This window comes from Nicotiana sylvestris, chromosome 7, assembly GCF_000393655.2.
Source record: "Nicotiana sylvestris chromosome 7, ASM39365v2, whole genome shotgun sequence".
Lineage (NCBI taxonomy): Eukaryota > Viridiplantae > Streptophyta > Magnoliopsida > Solanales > Solanaceae > Nicotiana > Nicotiana sylvestris.
This window is the reverse complement of record NC_091063.1, coordinates 170,746,175-170,765,794: the sequence shown is the minus strand read 5'-3', so window position 1 is coordinate 170,765,794 and position 19,620 is coordinate 170,746,175. Positions and strand designations below refer to the sequence as shown.

The 19,620-nt window shown below is 30.5% G+C and overlaps 2 protein-coding genes across 2 annotated transcripts; one reads left to right on the top strand and one right to left on the bottom strand.

Moving 5' to 3' along the window:
• Window positions 1-1,725: 1,725 nt before the first annotated feature.
• On the bottom strand, window positions 1,726-4,715 carry LOC104241951 (uncharacterized). Its single transcript, XM_009796925.2, has 4 exons — window positions 4,335-4,715; window positions 3,331-3,441; window positions 2,181-2,261; window positions 1,726-2,056 (listed from the first exon to the last, which is right to left on the bottom strand). Exons 1-4 carry the CDS (start codon window positions 4,569-4,571, stop codon window positions 1,982-1,984), a joined length of 504 nt encoding a protein of 167 aa, XP_009795227.1. The 5' UTR covers window positions 4,572-4,715; the 3' UTR covers window positions 1,726-1,981.
• A 9,237-nt stretch (window positions 4,716-13,952) lies between these two features.
• LOC104241954 (probable LRR receptor-like serine/threonine-protein kinase At5g65240) lies at window positions 13,953-15,614 on the top strand. Its single transcript, XM_070152637.1, has 6 exons — window positions 13,953-14,307; window positions 14,404-14,460; window positions 14,558-14,668; window positions 14,752-14,865; window positions 14,975-15,057; window positions 15,405-15,614. The coding sequence occupies exons 1-6, from the start codon at window positions 13,953-13,955 to the stop codon at window positions 15,612-15,614; spliced, it is 930 nt and encodes a 309-aa protein (XP_070008738.1).
• The last annotated feature ends 4,006 nt before the right edge of the window (window positions 15,615-19,620 follow it).

Here is a 19,620-nt window from a genome sequence, read left to right as displayed (position 1 = left end):
GTAACGTCTGCGTAACCCTATCCTTCCCAGATAGGGTTTACAAATTTTTTTTAGCCCGGCTTTATGTTAATATATTTGATCAAATATGAAATTTAAGAAATAATTTTTTTGGAACTCATGAACTAAATAATCCCCACCTCAATGTGAAACTAAAATGTAGGGGTGCACATTCGATTTATCGATTCGATTTTAATCTTATCGATAATTACTTATCGATTATCGACTTGTACGTATGCTAATCGTTATCGTTTCAATAAGGTTTCGATTTTTTCGATTTCGATTTATCGATTTTTGAGGCTTATCGATTCGGTTATTAATTACACCAATAAGAAAATTTGCGGTATTCCACGGAAAGTATATTGCTATAAACACGCCTAACTAATATGGACAAAAAGAAGCTAAAATAAGACGAACACCGTTTATAACATAAAAATTGTGTCAACAAGCACATGCAACGAAACTAAAGTAAGGGATCAAATGTATGTCACCAACACTCCAACGATATAAAAAAAAAAAAAAATATGTCATCATGGCTAATTCTATTTTCCATTAATTTGAACTTCATTTCCTTGAGCTTTAAATATGATCATTCCTTAAATGTGGTAGATGAAATAATAGGGTTAGGGACTTAGGGTTATGGAAAGGATATTATGGAATAATAAAAATAAAAAATAATTTTTTTTTTAGTATATCTTATCGGTTTATCGATAAACCGATAATCGAAGAGGACAAAATCGAAATCGATAAATCGATAACCCGATTTCGATAAAATGATAACAAATAATCGATTCAATTTATCGATAAACCGATTCGAATGCACACCCTACTAAAATGAGTAAAGATTTTAATTAGAAGTACATGATCCTAGTTGACATAAATAACTTGCAGAAGTTGTAAACTAGGAAAGTCGACCGTTACCTAATCCAAGTGATATCACAAACATTCAAATCAAGGTACCAAATTTATTTCTGGTTAAAAGTTGATAGTTTCCGTTGGCTACTTCTGTCTTAGATATCTTCTTTTATAATGTCAACCACCCAATTTAAAAGTCCAATCTTTGTTGAACGTTTCTATATAAATATAAATATAAATAGATCATTTGGAAATCCACAATTGCGTAACAATACTCCAGTCAAAACTAAATAACATAATCTTAATAGTCAAACAGATTTTGCTTTTCATGTCCACAAATACAACAACAAACTCAGTGTAATCTCATAATTGAGGTTGGGAAAGGATAGTGTGTGCGTAGACCCAGGGGCAGATGCACAGTAGAACTATCAGGTTCAACTGAACCTAGAACTTTCGACGCAGAGCACAAATTATGTGTAAAAAATCACTAAAATTACAATAAATAGTAAATATGAACTCATAACTTTAAATGCTGAACCCATAGAACTAAAATCTTAGATCCGCCTCGGCGTAGACCTTACTTCCTACCTTAATAAAGTAGAGAGACAGTCTTCGATAAATATGGCTCAAGAAAAGATGGGGAAAAAAACAGTAGCAACAAACATTAACAACAAGACAGTAAGAAAACTAAAGCAAAAGAAACAACATATAGTAGTAGTAGCCAATTTAACACCTCTAAATTCAAAAGCGAATCATTTTTTTTTTAAAATTCTGTGTCCAGTCAAACTACTACGACAGAGCTCCATGAATAAAATGTAAGACAATTTGATACAATTTCACCAACTACAAGAGACATATCAAAAGGCAGAGATATGAAAAAAGAGAATAGAAAAGAATCCACAGTTTGAGACCTGTTTTAGTTACAAACTTGTTTACAAAACCTAAAATTAGAAACTGATGATTAATCATCCTTCAAAGGCTAAAAATGAACAGAAAAACAACAAAAAACAGAAAAAATTGAATACATCCAACCAACACAAAAACAGCCAATATATAAATAGAAATTTCGATTATCTTAATTATATCACACAAACCTAATTAGTCACTGAGCTTTTTTTAAGGTAATTTTTCATTGAATTGTTTCTATACTCTTGCTCAGCTCTTCCAACTTCTTCATCCTCATTTTCTCGCTTTCGCCCACCAACTATACGTAAAAAAATAAAACATACATACAGATTTAGACACATAGAAAAGAGTTTTAAATGCACATATAGAAAAATAGTAGGAACAGGAAAATCAATAAATTCAGTAAATATATAATTATTTACCTCCATCAATCTTGATATAAGCTGTACTTTCTCCTTATGTTTTTCATTGAAGGCCTCAAGAGCTTCTTTGTATTCTCTTTCCTGTAGTCACATATTGAAATGATTATTGTCAAATAATTAATTAAGATATTATATCAGTAGTATTAAATCCCATCTCAGCAGTTAACTAAATTCAGCTGAAATATTATCAGTAAGGGGGCTCATGGTTCGGTTCCGATTGGTTTTTTCCCTAAAAAGAAATCAAACCAATTAAGTCGATTTTTCAAATATCGAAACCAAAGCCGACCAATTAAGTCATTTTTTTATCGATTCGATTTTTGTCTGGTTTTTAACTTTGTTCACTTTTTCTTAAATACTCCCTCCGGTCCAAAATAAGTGATTTTTTGGTTTTCTTTTTTTTTGCGGTCCAAAATAAGTGATTTTTTCAGATTTCAAAAATGAATTAATTATTTTTTTCCTACATTGTCCTTGGAGTAAATAGTGTTGGAATATGTGTTAGGAGTGTTTATGTGAGATAGTAAAGATTAACAGGGTCAATTTCTTTGCTAATTAATGCTAAAAAGTGAGTTTCTTAATCTGTGTGAAAACATCCAAAAAATCACTTATTTTGGACCGGAGGGAGTATGAGATATACACTATTTTGATGATAACTGAAATTAAATAGTGATATAAAATTTAATGACTCAAAAGACAAGTTATTTTTAACATGAAATATGGATTCTTGGACTCAAGACTACCAATCAAACTAGAATATAAAGGCAAAGAACTAGATTATAATAACGGGAAGCAACTAGACTCTTCTTTTTTTTTAGTTATTTTTTGCTTCAAACCAAAACCAAACCAAATTTGGCCGGTTTTTAAATTCAAAACAAAAACAAACCAAGAAATTGTCCGGTTCTTTGGCGGTTTGATCCGGTTTTCAGTTTGCTTCAATTTTTCGATTTTCCGTGAATACCCCTAAATAACAATATTGGTTCCTTATAACAATATATATTATTTACAAAAATAATCACCCAACCAACCTGACCCCATGCCCAAAAAAAATGAAAAAATAAACAGTTTAACAAAAAATTGTGACAAAAAATACATGGCATAGATATACACAAAATTGGTGTAAATTCAAGAAAATAGTGAGAAATATATTTTATACCTTCTTTTGGCAAGTTTGTCCAAGAGGTTTTAACTCTTTGTTGACTGCATCAATCCTCTTTCTGACCGTTGAAACTTCTTTCTTCATTGGATCTGCTAATGCTTCTAATTCCTGATAATTTATTTGTAATTTAATGTTATATATATACATGTATTCTATAAACTTTGAACAAAACTTAATTTTTTTTTCCTTTTTTTCCTATTAATTACTCATCAGAGCTACCATTTCCAACAGTCGAAATTACCAAAATTTTATACCAATTTTAACCTACCAAATTTATCAAATTGTGTAGTGTGGTACGTGTTTCAAACACAATAATATGCTGAAAAAAACTAATTTAAAGAGGGAAATAATATAGATCAGAGTTCTTTGGCTTAAAAAAGTAGGAAAATCCCAAAAAAGTGAAAGGGGAAAAAGGACAGAAATGCAAATCTAGATTTTGTTAAAATAAAGAAACTAATTTAACCCAAAATTCTAGATTTTGTTGAAATAAAGAAACAAATCTGTGTTCCAAATAATTAATCCTTCTATTTTTTTCCTATATTTATGGTAAATTAAATTTCTCACTTTCCCTCACAGTTTTTCGACTAACACAACAAAATTTTCAATTAAACTAGCAATACCTTTGCCTTATTTTTCTAATTTTCACCTTAATATGTCAAAATTCCCAAAACCCAAAACAAATCTGAAGTTATTTCAATTTGTTGAGCTAAATAGCAAAACCGCATACTACAAAAAAACAAAATAATAATAATAATAAGGGTCAATTTTCCAGTTATAAATTCAAGAATAATTTTTTTTTTTTTAAAAAGGAAAAAACCTCGCGAATAATGGCCTAATTTTCACCTTAATATGTGAAAAATTCCTAAAACCCAAAACAAATCTAAAGATATTTCAAGTTATTGAGCTAAAAAATCAAAACCATATACTACAAAAAGAAAAAAATAATATTCAGAAAATTAAATGCTTTAGCCAAAACCAAAAAAAAAAATGAAGAAACAAACCTCGCGAATAATGGCCAAACGGCGAGTTTCTTCTTCAATACGACCCAACTGAGCTTGAACTTTCTCTCTAACTTCAAGTTTCTTTTTCTCAATCTCTTCTTCTTTAGCTTTGAAAGTTGAAAGTGCAGATTTAGACATTTCTTCATCTTCTTTTGTTAATGTTCCATTAAAACTCAAACTTCCTGAAATTTGACTTGTTGATTGCATCAGTGTTTGTAGCTGTTGTTGATTCTGCATTTTTTTTTTTACCAAAATTTTCTTTATTTCTTCAATTCTTTCTCTTTTCTCTGTTTTTGGTCTCCACTATCTTTTTCTTTTTGCTTTGGTTATGATTGGAATGGACCGTTTTTTCTCTCTTACTGTTGCAGGGTTGTGCTTATGTACAAATTACAAAGGGACTGCCCTTATTGTTTAAAGTTATTATGACAGCACATTTCTATATTTTTTTCATTTTTTCTAGTATGACCCACAAAAGAGGGTGAAAAGTATAAATAGTTAAAATACTGTGGGTGATTTTCTAAGTAAAGATTTGAGATTTTACACTAGGGGTCGTTTGGGAGGGTGTTTAAGAATAGTGCGGAATAAGGTGTATTAGTAATGCAAGCATTAATTATGCAGATAATATTTCTTATCTACTTTTTAGTGTGGTGTATTAAAAATTATAATGCATTGCATAATTTTTAAGAAAAATAGTTGTTTACAAAAATATCTTTTATATTCTCTAGCTTTAAGGAACTTTAAGGATAATTTTGTCTTTAACCATACTAATGCATGCATTAATAGTTTTGGTATTATTAATGTTATGATTTTGTATGCATTACTTGTACATAGGATAATACCAGGTATGATGTATAACTAATACAAGTAGTTATTATTTATACATGGGTTGAAAAAATATACCAAACAAAGTATTAGTAATGCACAGGGCTAATGCTTGCATTATTTTTTCTAATATCTCCTACCAAACGACCCCTAAATCATAGGTATGCTTCTTTTTTTCCCTTTGTCATACGCGATGCGAATTTAAAACAATTGGAGCCAAAGCAAATATCGAATTCCAAGTGAAAATAAAAATTAAAAAAAAAAAGGAATTTTTACGTAAATAGTTAGTTGGATTTATTATTGTTATTTTTTCGTAAACGGTATATATAGATTAAATACTAGTTATTCACAATATGAATTATAATTATATATTTGCATATTTTTTAGTTTAAATGATTGGGTGAACGCCTATTGGGGTTATTTCTTTCAAAAGAAAATATATCTGATTCTATTGGAAAAGCAAAAAAAAAAAAAATACACGAGGCAATGTTCCAACCAGTATTAAAGCCTCAATAGGAATAGTAAGGTAATGTTTAGCCCAGTTTGTGTTACCTTGGTCCTATGCCTTTGGAAATTATCCACACGGCTATGAGATTATATGCCCTCGTGAGACTTTGCCGGCAGCTACCCCATGAATCCTCTACATGAGGCTGCCATCATAAGGCAATGTGAGGCGCAGAGGAATGATTATATAGCCAAGGCATATGGGTAACAAAACTGATGCTATTGTCCCCCTTATTTGTACATTTTCTAATTGTTGTATTTTTCTTTTCTTTTATTAATAAAAACTAGCCTTAGGCGCTTGCCTAGCGAATTGCCAAAAAAAAAAAAACAGTATGAAATCCTCTTTTTGATTGCTCTCAATTTGCTCTCCTCTCAGCTTACGATCGAAAATCGAAATACTCATTTGGTATTAATTTTAATTCAGAGATTTAACATAAAACGCTCCCTATCAAAGGCGAGTTTATTCCCATAGCGACCCAAAATCCAAAAGCTTTGAAGAGATCACATGGAACAATGGTCCAGACTACACAAGACTCTTTCTTCTTCTTGTTTTTTTTTTTTTTTTTTTTTTTGGTTATATTATCTTGAGCTGTTATTACTCAACTCCAACTAACTCGTACACTTTCCTCCACATGGCTGTGGTCACCATTACTTACATAATATATCATTCCAACACAATGTCATATATAGTTTAATTAACATTATATATGGAAACTACAATAAGATTTTTATTAGTTCTTTCTTCCTTCTTTTGCTTAGGCAAAATGTAACGTAACTAATATTGTTGCATGCCAAAAAGATGAACAGCCTAACATATGCACTTGATTACTCTGTCTTTGCAAAACTTTTCAAATAAGTTGCCATTGCCGAATTTTTTCTAAAGTTACTCCATGCATCTAATTCCAACTTCATTCATTTTGACCACCAACGGATGTGCATGGGACGGGCTGCTCTTTCGTTAATCAGAGGTCACGTGCTCGAGCCTTGGGTATGAAAAAATTCTTGTATATATAATGCAGTTCACGAAAATTCAGATATAATCGGGTTCTAATGTGAGTAAAGGACAGCGAATGAGAAACCAACAAAAAAAACTTTCTTCATTTTCTTTCTTTTCAATAAAGTATTTAATATTATAACTGGTTGATTGAACTAATTTTGATTCACATCGTATAATCTCTCTAAAAGCAAAGCACTTACCTTCTAAGAAGTTCTTTATTACAGAGTTTGAACCAAAATTATTTGATGGTGGACCAAAGCATCACAATTATCCTATTGATGATATATAAATATATATATATGCAATTGGCTTTCTGAGCAAAATAAGTGTGAAAACACAACTTCTTACCATATTATTTTTTAAGGCTAATTTTTCAAAATTTATTCTTCCACTTTTTGGTGTTCAAGTATTTCTAAATATTTAAAAAAAAAAAAAAAAAAAAAAACCAACAACACACTCTTATTCTGATCGATGAATTAGAGTTCGGAAACAAAAGGAGAAATAATTAAATGTTGAAATACTTTCTACTATAAATGATCTAGATTTTTAAATTTAGAGTTCTATAAATTAAATCTTGAAAATAAAAAGGCAACAAGTGCATATCTTGATGTTTAATTTTTCGACTATTTCGTGTGTCATTATAAAATGTTATTCAAATGTAAATCGTTGGTCTCTTCATAGTTGCTGCATGTATAGATGGATTTACTCTTACGGCTTCATTTAGACCACAAATTATGAATTATTCAATGAATTAAAGAGTCAAGAAATCATTCTTCTTTACCATAGATAGTCAAAATCCATGAGTTGAAGTCAAGTGCAGAAAAACTCGAGAACAAGAAGAAGTCATTATTATTTGTCGTAGTACACATAGGTCACGGGTTCAAACCGTAAAATCAGTCATTAATATTTGTGTCAGAATAGGCTGCCTAGCTATATCACACTCTTTTAGAGTGCGACCGTTCCCAGATCTTGTGTGAACAATTTCACAATTCAAAAATCATTATTTCCCATTTTGTTTCACATATATGAACTTTGTCGTACCACAAGTTTTTTTTTCTTCAAGATTTAGAATAACTAATGAAGCATAAAAGCTTAAGAAAGCTAAATTCTATTTAATTACTAAAGGTTATTTCGTATAGAATCAATAACATCTTAATTAAGAAAAAAGTTTGGGGTAGAGTTGCAGAAGGGTGGCATGACTCACCAACACAAGTAAGAAAAAACAAAAATAAAATAAAATAAAAGATAAATAAATGAATTAAAAAAGAAGCCTTAAGAAAGAAGAGTCTAACAACGGAAATATTTAAAGATTTAGCTAACTTTATTAACAAATATGACCAACTTTCCATTTTTGATTTTTTAAAAGAAGAATATCTCTTTGTCATAAAATATACAACAACAACAACAACAACAACGACCCAGTATAATCCCACAAGTGGGGTCTGGGGAGGGTAATATGTACGCAGACCTTACCCCTACCCCGAAGGGTAGAGAGGCTGTTTCCAGGAGACCCAAATTATATACACATATTAATTTCCAATTTTTTTTAATACTCCCACTTTTTTTCTTTATCATTTTCAAATATAAAAATTACTAACACTTTATTTTACTTGTTAGTTGGGTATGATTGAGTCAAGCTGTACTTTACATATTTTAAAATAATATAATCATAAAGTTGATAGTGCTTAATCTTTTTTCTTTATAATTGGGACCATTTCCTCCACTTGACTTTTTCAATATTCAAAACTTAAGTAAAACTCCTTTCTGATCGGACGGTTGGGATTGAACGATCACGATGATCGTGGCCCTAAGAACCTCTTGTGTGGGGCCATTTACGGTGGGTGATCAGTGCACGTAATAACAATCGATTTCGCGTGCTAATCAATTGCCTACTCGTGTAATATTTATCGTTTGAAATCATAATGCTATTGTTTGTGCAAAACCTAATCATTTTTTTAAATAATAAATTACTTCATATGAACAAGAATTCATAAAAGTGTTATGGTTATGAAAATTCTAAAATTATTAATTATAAAATAAAGAAATTTAATTAATGAAATTAGAAGGAAATGAAGAAAGATAGAATGCTCATTTCCATGTGGTAATCAAGCAGAGTAAGAATAGGATATCGTTAAGGATGACTTCTTGTTAGTGTAACGAAAAACTAAATAATACAAGAATTTTCTTAGCCCGTCTGAATTTAAGTTAGCGTTTGGACATAAATTTGGTTGAAATTTAAAAAAAAAGTTTTCAAAGTTGTGTTGAAAGATAATTTTGGAAGTTGAAATTGTGTTTGGACATGCATTTTATTTGAACAAAAAAATTGACGTTTTGTGAGTGGAAGAAAAAATTTCACCCAAAACTGCCCTAAATTAATTTTTGAGAACTTGAAAAAAAAATTATTTATTTTTCAAAAACGGATCATATTCCATGAACGAACAATATATTTTCAAAAAAAAAATTGAAAAAAATAACTAAAACTATGGTCAAACGGGAGCTAAAATTTTAGAATCTAAACGATAGAAATGAGGATATATGAGTATTTCATGGCTCAAAGTATTTTGACTTGTTTTATTCTTCTAGGATTTGGATTTCATTTCAAGACTTATATATTCAATCATTTGATCTGTCATGCCAGGACCAAATTTATAGTAAATGATAGTATTTTAAGTACTAAATATGTGTTTCTCAAATAAAAAAGTAATCCACGTTTGAAGGTAGTTAACCAACTGTTTTTCTTGGATTCGCGACCAAACTCCAATTATTAGCTTAAAAAGAAAAGAAAATAAAAAGGAACATTAATTATTGGGATTCAATAATTTCTTTAAAGGGATTAGCAGATAGCACATTTTTGTTTTTTTTTTTTTATTTTGGTATTAGCACTATTTTTTTTTCTCCTACATTTATTGGTGTCTTTTCCAATCAATAAAAGACCTCAATTTAAGTAGAAAATAGCCCCTTTGGGATTTGAATTGCTAGTTTGACATGATTTCACATAATCTAAAGATGCGGCGTTTTAATTTCAAGAGGTTTTTGAGAAACAATTTTGAAGAGAAATTATGCATTTAGATTATTTGCCTAATTTTTCTTTTCGATTAAAAAAAAATACTCCCCTTATGTTCTAGTTTATATGGCAATAATTTTTTAGCTCTTTTCAAAAAAAAAAGTTAGCTTTCGAAATTTGAAAACAGTTAAACTTAGCTAGCGTTTGGACATAGATTTAGTTGAAACTTGAAAAAATAATTTTTGAAGTAGTTTTGAAAAATAATTTTTGGAAGTTGAAATTATGTTTGGACATGCATTTTATTTGAAAAAAATTGAAGTTTTGTGTGTGGGAGAACAAGTTTCACCCAAAATCTACCCTAAACTAGATTTTGGGAACTTGAAAAATAATTTCAGAAATTTTTCAAAAATAAATCATTAATCTATGAACAAACAACGTTTTCAAAAAAGATTTGAAAAAACGTTGCCAAAATGTATGGCCAAACGGGGCCTTAAAATCTTTGTTTTATCCTTAGTAATAAGCTCTTATTTCCATACAAATATTATAACATATTTAATATTACAATTTGAGAAGTCTTATAACCACATAAATGTTGTTGCATATTTATGACCATAAATTTAAAAATATATGTTTTTACTCCTAATAAAACTTATAGCCACACAAATATTGCTATACCTCAGCTAATGATGTTGAGTTCCTCCGGTGTTTGTCAATGAAGCACTCTGGACTGATATCCTAGGAATTACTTTTGTTAGAAAAACTCTGATTTGTAATATAATTAATACTATCTCAAACAATACTATCCAACTGGACAGCTCCAATGTGGCGCCACCCATGTAATTATTTTTGTTAATTAATTAAGTATTTGCTTAACCAAAAAAAATGATGTCAAGTTCTTGTTTAGCCGATGTTGCTTGATACTTGATTTTGTTTTGTGGTTTATTATAGATATTACTTTAGTCATATGACTTTTTAATAAAAGTGATTTAAATAACCTAAGAAAATCATAAGAGAATATCAGAGATTTTTGCTGGTCATTTTTTTCTATTCAAGTTCTAAGTGATAGGAGATAAAACCTTATATGATACATTGACCATACAATTTCACACAATCCTTTTCAAAAGAAAATATTTCATTAGGTGTAAAATGAAATTCCATTATGATTATTCATGACTTTAATATATTTAATAAGAAGTCATAGTCTCAACTCAGCAGAGAGCAACTCTGAAAATGATACTTTATTGTATTAATCTGTCTTTTTTTTTGGGGGGGTGGGGGGTGGGGGTGGGGGTGGGGGCAAACTTATCCAGATTGAGACTTTATTGTTTCTTTCTTGAAATCAATTAATATCTTTTTGTTCATTTATTAACAGAATAATCAAACTACCAGATTCAACTAGATAATCCGACAATTTTGATACTTTAGTTCACCTATTGGTGGTCATTTGTTTTTTTCAAACAGAAACTCCATTGTTTTTTTTCTCTTTTTGTTCGTATAGAAAGAAAAAAAATCTTAATTGGACCATTCACTAGTAGTTAGCTAAGGTAGATAGGTCCTTAGACGTTATATGACGTCTGAAATATTTCTAATTTATTAAAGTTGTTCTAAAGAAGAGGAGGTCACGGGAAGTCACGGGTTCGAGCCGTAAAAATAGTCTTTTGCAAAAATGTCGGGTAAAGCTAAGTATGATAGAGGATTCAGTCTTTCTCCGGACCCACAGATAATGGGAGCTTAGTACACCGGGCTGCCCCTTTTTTTTTTTAAAGCAAAGCATCAATCGTTCATAAAGCACAAAAGGTGAATTTTTTAATTTTAAGGAGAAGCATATATGTATAGTGAAAACTTGCTTAAAATTTCGGAAATATTAAATTTTGAATCTATAATTTCAAATTACAAAGAGTTGATTAATAAAACCTTAAAAGTTGAACTCATCTGAACTAATTTATCCAAAATTTATTTTCCGAATCTGATATTGCATAATTGCAGGAGAGTTAATATTATAATGGTAAACAATATTGAGGAAAACAATATTATAATGGTAAACAAATTATAATTGCGCTAACTACTGTTAGTTGTGTGTTTTCGCTTGATTTTTTGATTCGTTTCTTGTCATTGGCCCTTCCTTTTATCTTTCTTGAGCTGATGGTCTACCGGAAACAGCCTCCCAGCCTTTTTAAAGGTGGGAGTAAGATCTGCGTACACACTACCCTCCACATACCCCACTTATGAGAATATACTAGGTTTGGTGTTGTAATATCGAGGAAAACACTTCTTATCTCAACGGATCTTTCATATAGAAGAGTAATTTTAGCAATTTAATGACTTTGAAGTGAATCAATAAAGTATGTGACTTTTGCTAATAAAGTACAACGTTGATATGACCAGAGGCGGACCCAAGATTTAAAGGTTGCAGATGATATTTGCATTCAATCAAAATTTGTTTTGTATATAGGATGACACTATTTATATATATTACTATATTTTAAAGACATATATATGTAGAATTTTGCCAAACTTTATGGGTGCCCGTGATCCCTCCTTTTATAATGTAGGTCCAGCGCTAGACGAATGACGAGGTCCTCGTAACTCGACGTCTTGCGGATGACGACCTTAAGGCAAACAAGAGATTATACGACCCTTGTAATAATACAGGCCCATTAGGAGGTACTAGGAATATTCCTTCGAACTTGTTTTTTATAGCTTAGAAGGGTTTCACTCTTTATATATATAGCGAACAACAATCTTGTAAAGGGGCACTTCTTGGCTGATCCATAATACTTATTGTAAATTTGCTTACATAAACGAGTGAGAAGATTTATGGTAAAAGATTGGTTGATCTGGATAGATAAAGAAGTCTTATTATCCGTATTCTCCTTATCCATCTTTCGTTCTAGAGATTATTATACTTAACTAAGATTTACCCCTTCATATTTTTTGATTATTGATTTATTCAAAAAGGTTTCGATATCTTTTGAGTCAAACAAGTATATAACTAGAGGGTTGCTTGCATTTTTTAATTTTCTTTGGGTTTATGGTTTTTATTTCCAGCCTTTTCTAAATGTAGCAACAAAACATTGTATAACCATAAACCATGGAAGAAGAAAAGGGAACGGAACAAAAAACAATAAAACGGAGAGTGTGTTTGGTCTGACGCATGTGATTTTCCATGAAAAATATTAGATTGGTTTGTGAAAATTTTTTGCTGGAAAAAGTATACTAAAAACTAAAAATATATTAGTAAATCAAGAATGTTTGGATGAAAATCTTGAATTAATTAATAATAATATCTAAGTGTTAACTGGAGCGAATAATATAAAATATAAAATTTAGATAGTTGAGGAAAATGACTTCCGTCATTAGTGCATTTTCCCCTTTTATAAAAATTGCTTTTCTTGAAAAATATATTATAGTAACCAATCACCAGAAATGACTTCCTATCAAACACACATGGAGGCCAGAGCATTTCCCTTTTTTATTTTATTTTTATTGCTTTCAATCTTTTAAATGCAAAATGATTATTGCTTTGATTCTAACTATCTAATAAATGCTTAACTAGTTTAGTTGTTGCTAGAACAATTAATTTCTTTTTACTGGTGTAAGATTGAGTCCTTCATCAACCAAACGCTACAACACAAAGTGACATCAAACTTCAATATTTTCTTGATTTTGCCATGTCCGACATTTGTCTTTTATGACAATCTTACTTAAAGTTACGAATCTATAGATATTAAATTAGCAAATTATCTTAGATTTTAAATGAACATTTCTTTTTGTCTTATATCATCTAATGATGGATTAAATAATGTTATGCTCTACAATTGGAAACAAGAAAAAGACCCTTATTAGCCCGACATTTGGCTTCTCTTTGTTATTACTTCAATCTACTTGAATTTATTTTCTATATGAAGAGAAGTTATATAGCCTACATTGATTGTGTCAATATATGAGCAAAGATTTTATGGTGCCACCCTTAATTTAGAGTAACCTTTAGCATTTCAAAGAAATGAATTGCTTCAAAATACCAGTGTTAATCAAGTTTATCATGGGTTTTTCCATATCTTTGGACTTAGTTTTTTCTCAGACTAATATCTCCCATAACTGTATCCTGAATATTAACATTTCTTCATCTGGGGAGGATTGTACTACTTTAGACAGAAATTGGGATGGTTTTTTAACCCAACCTTGCTGTGGATTACCTTTCAATAGATATTTACAAGCATTGGCACGTTGGACAAACCAAACAGGACATATCTTTCTTAATTCCACACAACAGATTCACTGTTTAACTTCGATGAAGAACACTAGTTCTGATACTTTTAGCTGTGGCATTGAAAAGTTGACTAGTGGTGTAGGAGGCTACTCTAATTATTCAAATATAGTCGTTGTGAACGAGTTAGGAAACAGATTGAAAAATCTAAGAGATGATTGCAGCCTAATGGATTCAGATGGAGGACTCACTAAAGGCAGCAATCAGTGTTTGAGGACATGGGGATCATTAGCTTCACAATCGAAAAATAATTTGATGAAAGTTGAGGCTGACATTTGTAGATTTAGTATGTTGATTTTGTTAACAAGCCAAAGAATTTCTGATGAGAGTTGGATTAATGAAATCTTTCATTGCCTAGGAGACAACTCTCTCCCTTTAGGTAATACTTGTCTACTTTCTGTTACAGATTTATGTTTTTCTCTTCCAACTTTTTGGATATTAAATTTTGATATTGACTTATCATTGTAATGTGCAGTATCTTCTAGAGATGAGACTGGAAGTGAAACTAGACATAGAACAAAGTTTAAAAGAGGTAATATCTTGAAATTTTTATTCACAACTATTATTGCTATTGCTGAGTTTCAGGACAAAAAAATGTTCATAAGGTTAAGCATTGGTTAAATATGCAGATCTTGGGATTCTAATTGGTGGTATAGTGGGGCTTGTAGTAATAATAATCATTGGCGTCTGGATCTTATTGAAAAGGAAGAATGAAGTTAAACCGTCAAGTGGAAGATATAGTAAGTCCTCTACACCAATAATCATAGAAAAGATCATTGTTCTGAATGTTTTAGCTTATACTAATTCTGTTTCGTGTTAGCAGTATCAGATGGATCTTACTCTGAAGAATCAAGCTATCGTAAATTATCACTTAAAGAAATTTACTTCGCGACTGACAATCTCAGCATGTCTAACTTCATAGGTCAAGGCATAGCTGGTAAGAACAAAATCGAATTATGTACAAGTTGGCCTAGTCTCCTATGATGCGCCTATTTATAGATCAATTCCTTTTGAAAGTTGGATTTTGAAATGATCATGTTCTACAGGAAAAGTATACAAAGGAATTCGGGCAGATGGACAATATGTGGCAATTAAGCATATAATTAAGGATGAACAGATGGAAACATTGGTTAGAGAAGTTACAAGCCTCTCGCATATCTGCCAGCTTTGAAGCCAAACTCTCAAACTTTGGTTTATCCAAAATTATTAGCATTGTTCACTCTTATGCTAGCTCAGAAGTGAGAGGAACTTTTGGTTATGTTGATCCTGAGTACCAAAAGAATCGACACGTTAATTCTTATGGTGATGTCTATAGGTTTGGGATAGTGCTGCTACAACTATTATCTGGACAAAGGGTTATCAACTTGGATTTGCAGAATCCAATGCCTCTAAGTAAAATGGTAAAAATAAATACTCACTCTTCTCTTGTGGTTTTTTTCAAACTTTCTTAATTTAACATGTCGTTTTGAATCTTAGGCGAAAAACTTGACGAAAGGTGGGAACATCAAAGAATTTGTTGATCCCAAAATGGAGGGGAAATTCTCAATGGAGGCTTTTGAACTTATACTTAAGTTAGCTTTGGTTAGCATAGGGCTGAAGCAGCAACGGCCATCCATGGAACAAGTGGTTGTTAAACTCGAAGAGGCTCTTGATTTATCGACAAGAGTTGATTCAGTCCATTTTTAGTGCACATACACTTTATCTGGTTAAGTCCAGATTGAATCTGATGAATATAATAGCTTAAGTACAATTTATTTTTTTAAAAGCTTACCCAAGATCAAAGGCGAATCAAGATTTTATAGTAAGTGGATTCAAAATGAGTTTAATACACAAGTATACATCTTTTCTGCATATATATGTACTTATGGATCAAGCGGAAAGTTATGGTTTCCATTGAACTCACTGAAGATCTGTCTCTGCCAAAGAATGTATAATGATATAACTTTCCTCTAATACACAGTTTGATCTTAAGTAAGTACCTACATGGAGAGTGTAACAGAACAATCAAGTTAAAACAAGTTTACTGATTGTACCAACTGAATCAGATAAAATAAGGCTCATTATTTAGTCCAAGATATCACGAATTCCCGGAGTAATTCTGAATCTCCTTGAGCGATTATGAAGATATCTGCTTTCCGTGCTTGAAGTTTCTTTGCTCCGGCATGAGCTTTAATAAAGGAATCTGCAAGCATTTTTAAAAGAATTAATTGAGTGTTCGGGTAAAAGTGAATACCATGGTAAAGCCCTTTTTGTTAAGGTTTCTCCGAATTTCTTTAGTAAAATCGATTCGATCTCGTTTGGAGCCAAATCGCTTCCCTTTATAGAAGTGATGCACATTGTAATGTGCTCTTGCGGATCCGATGATCCATCATATGTGGGAATATCCGGCATCTTAAATCTCTTTGGGATCAATTCCGGAGCTGCACTAGGTTTAAATGGCAATTGTATATATTTCTTTGAGTCCGGACCCTTAAGGACTGGTGGTGCTCTCGGAATTTGATCCTTCCAAGCGTGAAATTCTTTAGCATTTTGATCCATACGTGTATTTATCTTTCTTCATACACTTTCCGAGTTTAGCCATGAAAGGATCATATATGATGTTTTCATTTTCGGATCCATTACCTGTACCGCCTGCCCGGTCATTATCCGATCTAAATCCCTCATTTGAAGCTAACTTACTCGTTCCCGGAATCATTTGCATCGTTGGAACACTAAGAGAGGCTCGAACTCCACTATTTGAATTATTTGAGGCCGCCGATATTGCTTGTTGAAGTTCGGTCATTATCCGGTTTTGTCTTGAGAGATGATTCATAGTTTTCATTTGTTGTGCTCTCAAAACGTTCACGATATCGGCTACGGGCTTATCATCCAAATCATCAGGAGTAGGACTCCTCGCACGTTGAGAATTTCTTTCCACCTGACTTGGAGTTGATTTGTTCCCATCATGGTGAGTTACACCAGTCGAATCGTCTTGTTGATATCCACTGCGTACACGATGCAAATTGCCCATAGACTCGTTGTTGTTGTTTAGACCAGCGTTGAGAGGCTTGTTGTCATCATTGTGTTCCATAACTATAATACGCTTACTAAAACGATAAAACTTTCAAGATTAACACATTAAAATAATACCACAATTGTCTATGCCCCATGACAGGCGTCAAACCATTTAACTGTAAAAAGGTACAATTGAATTTGTATATGTGATTAATAGGTACGTGGATTAAGATGATCTAATTAGCAAAACTATAAATGAAAAGTAGCAAAATACAAGATACTTAAAGAATGAACAAGCCTGAATTTCAGATGAAGTTCACCGAAGTGAAGTTAATAACGAAGCTCGGACAAATATTTTTGTATAGAACTATGAAAATGCAAAAAAGAAAGGTTATTCTTGATGATTCTTCTGGATCGTGTCCTTACAATGAGTACAAATGCCTCTATTTACAGCTATATTTAGATAGACAAGATCGTTAAATTTCACCCTCTTAAAGATGAATAAAATTTCCTCTTAATGGTTGCATAACCTTGGGAATAAATGTCGAGATCTTCTGTAATGGTAATTTCCTTCAACTGGTGTCTTGTTTTTAAATTAATTTTTCTCACTACTAGAAATCCGGAAAAAAGCGACCAAAATTTAGCGACCAAAACTGGTCTGTGGGAAAAAGCGACCAAAGTTGGTCGCTAAACTAGCGAAAATAATAAAATAAATAAAAGAAATAAAATAGCGACCAAGGTTGGTCGCTACTTGGTTGCTATATTAGTCAAAATGTTGACTGGACTGGTCAGACTTTCTTGGTCAAACATTTACTAAGATTAGTGATCAATGTTGGTCGCTAAAGTGGGACCCACTTACAAAATTTTAAGAATTATATTATTATTTTAAAAATATTATAAAATATAAATATATATAATATAAAAATGGCGACCAACGTTGGTCGCTACTTAAAGGGTAGGCAGATACCGACCAACTTTGGTCGCTTAAATGGGGCTCAGTTATACAATTTTAATAATTATATTATTAATTTAAATATTATATAATTAAATCTGATTTAAATATAGCGACCAACTTTGGTCGCTAAACTAAATTCTTGAATAAATAGCGACCAAAGTTGGTCTCTATTCAGGTCAACAAGGGTCAAAATTAAAAATCACTTTTGTATTTACTATCTAAATAATATAAATATAAGTCGTTAATACTTTTGTAATACAAGGGATGAATAGTACTACGAATCGTGCGTGTCTCTCTCTCTCTCTCTCTATATATATATATATAAAATATATACTTACGCTATATTATGCACCGAGTATAAGTCTATTAGGTAATATTATATCGAATATAGCTTACATATATAATATATATATACTTACGCTATACTATGCACTAAGTATAAGTGTATTAGGTAATACTGTATCGAATATAGCTTTTATATATATATATATATAATATATACTTACGCTATACTATGCACTAAGTATAAGTGTATTAGGTAATACTGTATCGAATATAGCTTCTATATATATAATATATATACTTACGCTATACTATGCACTAAGTATAAGTGTATTAGGTAATACTGTATCGAATATAGCTTATATATATATAATATATATATATACTTACGCTATACTATGCACTGCGTATAAGTGTATTAGGTAATACTGTATCGAATGTAGCTTATATATATATATATATATATATATATATATATATATATATATATATATATATATATATATATATATATACTTACGCTATACTATGCACTGAGTATAAGTGTATTAGGTAGTACTGTATCGAATATAGCTTATATATATATATATATATATATATATATATATATATATATATATACTTACGCTATACTATGCACTAAGTATAAGTGTATTAGGTAGTATTATATCGAATATAGCTTATATATATAATATATATATACTTACGCTATACTATGCACTTAGTATAAGTGTATTAGGTCATACTGTATCGAATATAGCTTATATATATAATATATATATACTTACGTTATACTATGCACTGCGTGTAAGTGTATTAGGTCATACTGTATCGAATATAGCTTATATATATAATATATATACTTACGCTATACTATGCACTAAGTATAAGTGTATTAGGTAATACTGTATCGATATAGCTTATATATATACTATATATACTTACGCTATACTATGCACTAAGTATAAGTGTATTAGGTAGTATTATATCGAATATAGCTTATATATATATATATATATATATATATATAATATATATATATACTTACGCTATACTATGCACTGAGTATAAGTGTATTAGGTCATACTGTATAGAATATAGCTTATATATATATATATATATATACTTACGCTATACTATGCACTAAGTATAAGTGTATTAGGTAATACTGTATCGAATATAGCTTATATATATATATATATATATATATATATATATATATCTTACGTTATACTATGCACTAAGTATAAGTGTATTAGGTAGTATTATATCGAATATAGCTTATATATATATATATATATATATAATATATACTATGCACTAAGTATAAGTGTATTAGGTAGTATTATATCGAATATATATATATATATATATATATATATATAGCTTAAATTGAATTAAAATCCTAAATTTATACTACATATGTACATAATTTTAAATTGTATTATATATATATATATA

Coding starts and splice junctions, on each gene's coding strand:
- LOC104241951 (XM_009796925.2), bottom strand. CDS start 4,571: ATGCAGAATCAACAACAGCTACAAACACTGATGCAATCAACAAGTCAA. Junction 3,442..4,334: donor GTTTGGCCATTATTCGCGAG/GTTTGTTTCTTC, acceptor ATAAATTATCAG/GAATTAGAAGCATTAGCAGA. Junction 2,057..2,180: donor TTATATCAAGATTGATGGAG/GTAAATAATTAT, acceptor TTTTACGTATAG/TTGGTGGGCGAAAGCGAGAA.
- LOC104241954 (XM_070152637.1), top strand. CDS start 13,953: ATGAAGAACACTAGTTCTGATACTTTTAGCTGTGGCATTGAAAAGTTG. Junction 14,669..14,751: donor ACCGTCAAGTGGAAGATATA/GTAAGTCCTCTA, acceptor TCGTGTTAGCAG/TATCAGATGGATCTTACTCT. Junction 15,058..15,404: donor ATGAACAGATGGAAACATTG/GTTAGAGAAGTT, acceptor TTTGAATCTTAG/GCGAAAAACTTGACGAAAGG.